The sequence below is a fragment of the Antrostomus carolinensis genome, unplaced genomic scaffold (genome assembly GCF_000700745.2).
Source record: "Antrostomus carolinensis isolate BGI_N321 unplaced genomic scaffold, ASM70074v2 scaffold31159, whole genome shotgun sequence".
Taxonomy (NCBI): domain Eukaryota; kingdom Metazoa; phylum Chordata; class Aves; order Caprimulgiformes; family Caprimulgidae; genus Antrostomus; species Antrostomus carolinensis.
In genome coordinates this window covers 1,024-9,514 of record NW_010338386.1, presented here as the reverse complement: position 1 = coordinate 9,514, position 8,491 = coordinate 1,024, and the positions used below count along the sequence as shown (strand labels likewise).

Below are 8,491 nucleotides of genomic sequence, written 5' to 3'. Positions count from 1 at the left end.
TCTTCTCCCATGCAGACCTCTGTCGTTAGCATCCAAGGAAGAGCGAATCCATTACCCTTTGAAGGATCAATGGGGGAAACAACTCAAGAGCAGCTCTGGGAGGTCACATCACATTCAGAAGGAACAGTTTCTAGTATGTCACTAACCACCTGCAAAAAGGAAGGCTTGAAAGAGCAGCCTGCTTCCTCCTTATTGTATTGATGCCTCAGAGATGCAGAACAGTGCTTTAAATCTGTGAGAGATTAAAGGGCTTAGTAAGGGCAGTAAACAGACAGTTAAGTAAACAGCCCAGCACTGGATCTCATCTTCACAGAGCGAGGTAGTATGAATTTCACCCCATGTTTAAAACAGACAGGGGTAGCGGAAAGGCTGAAGACTTCCATGTAAAGCAGTTCCTGGCCTAGAAACCTTTCTGTGCCCCCTCTGGGAATGAAAAGATCTGTGTTGAAGGCTTCCTCGCTCCCAGCCTGGCTTTGGTAGCCACACTTCAACTCTAGGATTCAGATACTTGCTATAGAAGTTCTCCCAAGATCTTTAGTACAGCAGCTTCGTCGAGGTTAAGCAGCAATGAGACTGGCTGGGAGGGAGCAAAACTGTCCACAGATTTGTTTTTTCTTCCCTGACCCTTTTGGTTAGTCCCTCTCTTTAGAAGTCCTTCTTTACAGGACCAGAACAGGGACACCCTGAAAATTAATAGGGGCTGCACAGTGTCACTTAGCCAGGTGCTGCTGACTGGGAGCTGTATTCAAACAGGGTTTTTATTTGCCAGCCTGGAAGGGACTGGCCCAGAACCCACTGAAAAAGGAGACACAGGCCCTTTTTTTGCTCCTCCTGTTGTCATTCGTAGCTGAATGACATTTAGATGGTATGTTCTAGTGACGGCTAGAGACCAGCCCTTTGACTTTGGACATCTTCTTTGTGGGCTGCCTTTGTTCTGTGTGTGGAGGGCACTCTCGCTCTACCAGCTGCTGTTCCATCTCCTGTGCCGATGACGAGGCTGTGGCTTTTAATGTTTTCTTTATGTTTGTGACCTGGCCAAGAAGAGACAGTGAATCAGCACCTGCTTCTTCCTCCCCTGGCAGTACAAACTCTGTTCATAAACATATTGAAAAACCCCTGGAGTACAAAGTAGAGATGATAAAATAAACTCTCCCACCAGAAACATGCTCTGCACTTGAGTTTATTAAAGGTAATGGCTCATTCTCATTTAGAGCCAAGAGGTGTTAATATTTCCAGTCTGGTCCAATATGGAGTAACTAGAGATTTTTATTTTTCTTTTCCCCCCCTTAAGAGACAAAGGAACAGTATTGTACCACCTTTCTGGCTGGTTGGAGGGACCTACTACTTCCCTGTTGCAGAAGGTAGCCAGCCTACCATTCTGTTGGCCAGAAGCAGGAAGGACAAAGGAGACTGTGAAAGAAACAAACTTACAGAAGGACAGCACTTGAAAAGGGAAAACATCACTTGCTCTAGTTGGCTGTCTGAGCCACAGATATTTGCTAGAAACAGGAACAGAAATTGATGGGATGCAGCAGTAGTGTTTCTGCTGCTCTGGTTGAAAAGGAGACACACAGCACCAGGCACCATACTCTGTCCCCTGGAACCCTGTAGGGTTCACCAAAAACACAATGAACAAACCTTAAAAAAACCCCACAGGCCAAAACAAGTTTGTGAGTCAGGTGTGCCAACTCCAGGCCAAAGGTATCTGGCAAACCAAATGCACTATCGATGCCAATCAAGCCGCCAAGTGTACGCCGCTTCAGAATGCAAACATAAACCTGCAGGGATGCAGCACTCTGCAAGAAACAAACCCGGAGCATGTGTCTCTGGAGGACCATTTTCACCTTTACAGCTGTATTAGCCAAGATCTGTTCTCAGAAGTAAATACACATCGGCAGGGGCTAAAATCGCGTGCCCGTGCTGCCATCTACCGCCCAGCTGCAAATGCAGCAGTGGCAGGAGAGCTCCCAGGTCACACTGCTGAAGGGACCCTGTCACCACCCGGCCTGGGTGCTCAACTTGACCCTGAGAAAGACCCCGAAGGAAGCTGCCAAGGGAATTTTTTGCAAAAGCATCAACAGATTTTTGTTAACTACACTTTCAGGTTTGAAGCAAAGTGAACTGTTTTTGCCTTCCTGCCGTGTACAAAATGAACAGAATTGCATCCAAGCTCTGTGTTAAAAGCACACTTTTCCTAACAATTCAGGAAACTATAGCTAGTGCAGCCATCTAGCCTAAACTTGTGAAAATTTATAAAGGAAAGTTCCAACTTGCTCAGAGTGGACAAATTTAGTGTTGCTAGCACAGGGAAGCAAACGTGTTTCCTTCCTACCTGAAACCAGCACATCTGATTTGCATGCTTGCTAACCTGCTTCAGAGCAGCCACAACCATCAACCAGGTGTTACTAGGTTATTTTCTTTAGTAAACATTTATCAAAAAGCACAGAGTGGTCTGAAGTGACTCTGTACCCACCTCCATCTCTACCTGCTGTTGAGTTCGGTGATGGTTCTCTTTGTACTGGTTGGCTCTAAGTACTTGCTGCTCAATTCCTAAAAGAACCGCTTCACAACCATCGCACCTGCAAGACACAAACAGTGTCAAAGAGTGTTTACACGTTCTCTGAGAAGCAGCTCAATTAGACAATCTGATAAGTCACACTTGCTTATAGGTTTAGGTGATTATAAAATTTATATTTCCTGCAATATGTTCCAAAAAGCTGGCAAGAGAAAGTTTTGTGGTTTACTCAATGTATTTCACAGCATTCTTCAGCTAGTCCGTGTTACTTTTACCTGCCCAGCAAAAAGTGGGGGCTCAATGCACTTTCAACTTCTTCTGCAATCAGAAGTATGGCTTCAAATGGGGATGAAATGCATTTTTCAAAAGTAAGTACAATTTTTTAAATTTAATTTCAAAAGTCAGATTGAGAGAATCCCCCTGCCTGCTAAGTGTTCAAACGACAAAACCGCTTCTCCAACACAGAACTTGTAACTGGAGAGGACAGAAAGGGAATTGGCAGTGGGCTCATTGTTACCTTCCAAACAATGCTGTAAGGTCCTCGAAGCTGCCAGAGCCCTCCCGCTGAGATGGGATTGAGGGAGTTGGAGTAGAGAAGCAAAAAACCTGCCCCCACCTCAGGGCAGCATATTTGCCCAGCACTTTAATTACTTTTCATGCACTCATTACCATAGCAACCAGGAAGCAATTCCCAGTCAGCTCAGAACCTGCCACAGACCCCAAAGTCTACAGGGGAATTTCTTTGGGTGGGAAGGGAATCCCACAAAAAGACGAGAAGCAGCTTCCTGGCAAAGGTACAAAAAGACAGTAGCGCAGTCCCAGTATGGCCACATGAAGTCTGCGTTTGCAGGAACAAAGAGAAGGCAAACTTCAAACTGGAAAAGACAACCCCTCCCAAAGACCTGTGACTCTCTAGAATTTGCCCACGGAGTTCCCATCACAGTGAAAAAGGCTGAAATGTAACGGACAGTTCTGTTTTCATTATCAAGTGTAGCAGCAGAAAAGGGAGTGATCCCCACCATAAGACCATGAGCCCAGGTTGGCCTCCCCGTTTGAAAGGGTCCTTGACTCCTCACTAGGGCTCTGCCATGTACAATCTACAGTGAAAGCAGAATCTCAAGATCTATTATAGTTTGACTTGATACACAACACAAATTGGATCCTTGATGTGATCTTGGAAAATGATTACTCCTCCAAGTGCCTACTTACAGCATAAGACTCCTGATTAATGGAACATGGTGAAATTGAGCCAGCACTTGAAACTTTGAGGAATAAGAAAAAGACAGGACAAGCTATGTACAAGGAAGGCTGAAGAGACTGCCTCACCATTCCTGGAGTGTTTTGACAATGTTACTGATGTCCTTCTTCTGAATGTCTCTGCCGATACAAAAATCCACCTCCAGCACCTGGTTTCGTTGATCCAACTTCCCCTGGATAATATCTGTATAAACCGCTTCAATAATCAGATCTTCCAACTCCCTCAGATTCCTCATATCCAGGTCCTTCAGCAACACAGAATAGGGAATGCACTAAAAACAGCAAGTCCAAAAATAAGTTAACAGTCCTAGAGCCAAAATGAACAGCTAAGTCTCAGAAGGTCAAGATCCAAATGTTTATAGTATCCTACACTTGAGCCTGCAAATACAGCAGTGATGGAGGGCGGCAGAACAAATGCCTGCTACTAGGCTACATAGTATTCTTGACACAATTTCGATAATTCATAATTCCCAAGGCTTTGGCCTAGCACATTCTGGAGAAAAAAAGATAATGGGATTGTAGAAGAAATTAAGAGAGTTTATCAGTTTTCTCCATAACAAGAAGACAGTGTTTTTAAGAATGATTCTCCATCTCCAGTAGTGAAAGAAAACACAGAAAGTTTCCCAGCCCTTACTGACCAATTTGCGTGGCAGTTCAGAAGCCCCCACATCTCATCCATGGAAGTCCACTAAGCTAATGTTCCAAAGGCACCATGAAAGAATACCCTACGCTACAGGTACTTTCCTAGTTGCAAGATTTTTTGTGAGTACTCATGCAGTCTGATACAACTCCAGTGCTACGAAACCAATATCATTTTCAAAACCAACCAAACAAAAAGGTGACTGCAATCACACACAGTGCACTTCACCTTCATTCTGGAAGCCAGGCTTACAATCGTCAAGTGTTTCAGCTTGTTTTTCTGAGTCGCTGTTAATTCAGGCAGGTTATCTTTGTTTGCTGTTAATGTTAAAAAGACAAGAGTCAGGACTTTCCTTCAAGAATTATATAAACCAGGCTGGTTACACTACACTAAACCCCGAAAGGCTGAACTCCTCCAGATACTGTGGGAGCCAGTGAGCAGAGAAAGTCGCCGCTGATCACAGGGAGAGATAGGAAAAGTTAAAAAACAAGTTGGCAATTCCATTCTTCTGTGCTTTTTTAGTAATTCTGGTTTTGGAATTAGAATGTAATTCACATCTACACAAATGGTGTCCTGACAAAATGGTTGGTCAATGCTTTGTTTCTACCACCAAGTCATTTTTATTTCATTAACGAGCTGACAGAATAAAATCTTCCCCCTTTGCTGATCTGGTTTTAAATACAGCTGGTTTTATTTCTCTGGAGGGCTGCAGAATGTAAGATTGAAAGTGTAAAGTACCAGGCTGAGGAAGAGAAGAGAAACTATTAATCTAGATACTTATATGGCCTCATTGTTATCGTATTATATTCACGTGCCTCATGAATATTTAAAAACAGAAAGTAAATTGGTGGCTTTCCAAAGCGAAGGAACTCTTTAAAATATTTGCTTTAATGGAAATTAGTGTTTCAGGGCCACTCAAGTTCTCCCATCCATCCCACCTCATTCAATGCTCTACATTTTGACTACTTTTCCCCCTTTCTCTTTCTTCACTAGAAAAGGAAGAACAAGCTGCAGTCACATGCTGGGACACAAGACTCATGCACAGCAAACACATTGTCTAATCAGTCACAGAATTCATGAGGCTCATGTTGCTCCACAGCCACTGGAATTTCCAGTCCTTGCATTTACGGATGCCACTTCTCCTTACAGGAACTGGATAGCTCAGCCACCACAGTGACAGCCAGAACTGTCACAGAATTATTTGTCATGCTCTGTAATGGTCTGAATTAGGCTGCTACCCACAAATGACGTATTAAATTGTAGCAGAATGGAAGCATAAGCATCAGAGATAAAAGCACATCCCAACAGATACTAAGATGAATCATGCACAGTCCTTCTAAAGCTGTATAAAAGTCATTATTTCAATTTGTATTCTTGCTAAGAAATGCTTCATTTTGTTTCAGCAAAGCCATCACAGAATAAAAGGTTATCCCATAAACCATATAGGTTTTTATAAATAATGCAGAACAATTTTGTCTAAGTTTTCTGCAGCTTCCATAACCAGTATCATCTAAATTTCAAAACAGATGTCTGAAATTGCACTCCACAGAGTTAAGCGGCCTGTGAACGTCAATGAATACTGCCACAGACCAATTCAACCCAGTGCAGCAGTCCAATCCAAACCAGTAAAACACCAGTCTCTAGCCCTTCCTTCACATTTTATCAATTAAAAAGCACGTATGACCCAGAGATCCCCTACAAACAATTCTCCTCCCAAGCAAATTCTGTTCTTGGACACTTTCACCCAGCCAGGTACCACAGAAAGCAAAGAACTGCCTCTGACAACTCTAAAGGGCAACCCAGTCTCATAGTCTGCTAACAGGCAGCAGCCTCTTACCTACGTAGTCTGGGTACGTTCCATATGCAAACAGGTTCAGTAACTGGAAATAAGCAGCATTAGACCCTTCAGCAAGCTGCATGGGAAGAAAACAAAAGAAATTCCATATAACACAGTAACAGCCAATATGACACTGGTAGGCAACTCCTCTAGAGCCTGTTTTAAATCTACAGAGGACAAGTAGTTCCCAGAAAAGCAATTGTGTCCAGATCTTAAAGAGCTGGACCCTCCCTAAGGCCTCACAAGCAGCAGCAAATTTCAGCAGTTTCAGAGTCAAGATGATCCAGCCATTTCACACAGAATCACAGAATGTTGGGCATTGGAAGGGACCTCAAAAGATCATCTAGTCCAATCCTCCTGCTGGAGCAGGAACCTCTATACACCCGAACTTAACTACAGATTGATCTATCAACTGCTTTGTGCGGCACCTCAGGAGGTAAAAGAAAAAGGTGACACAATTTCAGCTGACAACCTACAGGGCCAGCTCCTCTCATCATGGGACAAGGAAGCAGCAGTGGTGTTGGTTGGTTAAGCATCCTCGCTATTCCTGGGAAAGCCAAGACAGCTCACCTGCGGAGCCACAAAAACTTCAAAGCAAAGCAAGCTTCAACATTTTAAGTGGAGCGTGTTTGAAAGTAATAGTGCTCCTCTCACATCCAAGCACTTCACTGGAGTAACTGCAGCACCAAGCAGTGATTTTTATTGAGTGGTTTGGTTTTTTTTTTTAAATCATTTGCTGCATACAGATCCAGGTAAAAACCATACTTGCAATGTGATGCTGAATAACCATAGAGGCATTTTTCGGCATATCTAAGAGTCCACTTGGAAAGCCAAACTTGCTGTATGCAACATTACCCCGGCTGTAGAGATACTCAACCTGGATTCCCTCATTGCAGTCAAGGCGGGAGCTGGCGAAGCATTCTCAGTAAAAGCTCTGGAATTTACTTTCCACCTTCGTTTGAAATGGTTTGGATTTGGTTACCACCCAGGCCTGATACACTAGGCATCTGTTCACAAAGACCTTTGGAGAACACTGAAGTTATGCTTTCCAGGACAACAAAGGAGTAGAAAGGGATTTTTTCATTGTTGGCTGGCTAGGAGCCTTCTCAAAATTGTTACTGTGCTGCTGCCAGGGTTTTGCTGTATTAGTAATCACATTAAGGTAGCAAAGCTCTATATAGGTTATTTTTTAATGTCTAATACATCCAGGTAAAAGCAAAGTCAATCTGTCATACACAAACATCTCAGAACCAAGATAAGTTGCACCAGGCGCTTCCTAGCACAGAAATTTCATGCACAGGCTGTCTGTGGAAACTTCTGGGGATCCCTTATACTGGGAGTGCAGAAAGGGCATTAGGACAGAAACTCATCTCTTACCTCTTGCACATTTGTTAACTCCAATAGCTCTCCGAAGACATAAACCCCAGGAGCCTCCAGCACTTGATTTATAAGAGCAGTCAGAGCTGAGCCACTTGTACCTTTGGCTAGTAAAATAAATTGCTCTAGAAGATTGCAGGACGGTTTCTGTTCTCCTGCCATTCTAGGTTTCCAATCTGTCAAGAAAAGAACATGATATTAATACACCCTGTCTCCTCTGCTGAATTCTGTCTGACAGAGGATCAGAAGGTATGCTCAGCATAGTAATGTTTCGGTGTCAGCAGAGCGAGGTTTTTCTTCAGCATTCAGAGGGCAGGCCAGGAACCCAGGAGGTTCAACTGCTGATTTATCTGGGGAGCAAAAATTATTCACACAATATCTGAGCAAGATTTCCTGCAGACCACCTGGTCAGTTCCCTAAAAGGATCTACTCCTGCTAGTAGGAAAGGAGTCTCGATTCCATGCTGTTTTCAGACTTTTCCTTCAATTGATGCTGCCAAATAACACCAACTGCAAAGAGGTTTATTAGTACATCTATTAGTAGCCAGCTAAAACTTCCTCCTTCCTCATTACACAGCTTCAAAACAGCAACTAATTTAATTGTCTGTGATGAACTGATCCACCCTGTAGGCCCGCACATCGTACCTTTTCCTTTGGCATCGGCTATAGATAAAGTATAATTCCTATTGCTTTCTGAGCCTAAAAGGCAAAAAGAACTGTGGCCTGTAAGTAGCTTACCAGTCTACACTGTACAGTTAAAGTGTTTTGGGTTAACTGGAAAGCTTAAGTGACAAAAATACCCTTTCTACAAAGGCTCTATTTAAGTCATCATAAAGAGAGATCTTTGTCTTCAGCGGCTGCCTGAC

At 43.3% G+C, this 8,491-nt stretch overlaps 1 protein-coding gene across 2 annotated transcripts; it reads right to left on the bottom strand.

Annotated features, from left to right (window-relative positions):
• Positions 1 to 652: 652 nt before the first annotated feature.
• On the bottom strand, positions 653 to 7,791 carry COPS7B (COP9 signalosome subunit 7B). 2 transcript variants are annotated; one of them, XM_010175507.2, is made up of 6 exons: positions 7,627 to 7,791; positions 6,250 to 6,325; positions 4,641 to 4,729; positions 3,842 to 4,044; positions 2,474 to 2,579; positions 653 to 1,031 (listed from the first exon to the last, which is right to left on the bottom strand). In XM_010175507.2, exons 1-6 carry the CDS (start codon positions 7,786 to 7,788, stop codon positions 873 to 875), a joined length of 795 nt encoding a protein of 264 aa, XP_010173809.1. In that variant the 5' UTR covers positions 7,789 to 7,791; the 3' UTR covers positions 653 to 872. The 2 variants fall into 2 exon arrangements, with proteins under 2 accessions (XP_010173809.1, XP_010173810.1); XM_010175508.1 differs by lacking the exons at positions 4,641 to 4,729; positions 6,250 to 6,325 and having other exon boundaries at positions 741 to 1,031; positions 7,627 to 7,788.
• Between the last annotated feature and the right edge of the window lie 700 nt (positions 7,792 to 8,491).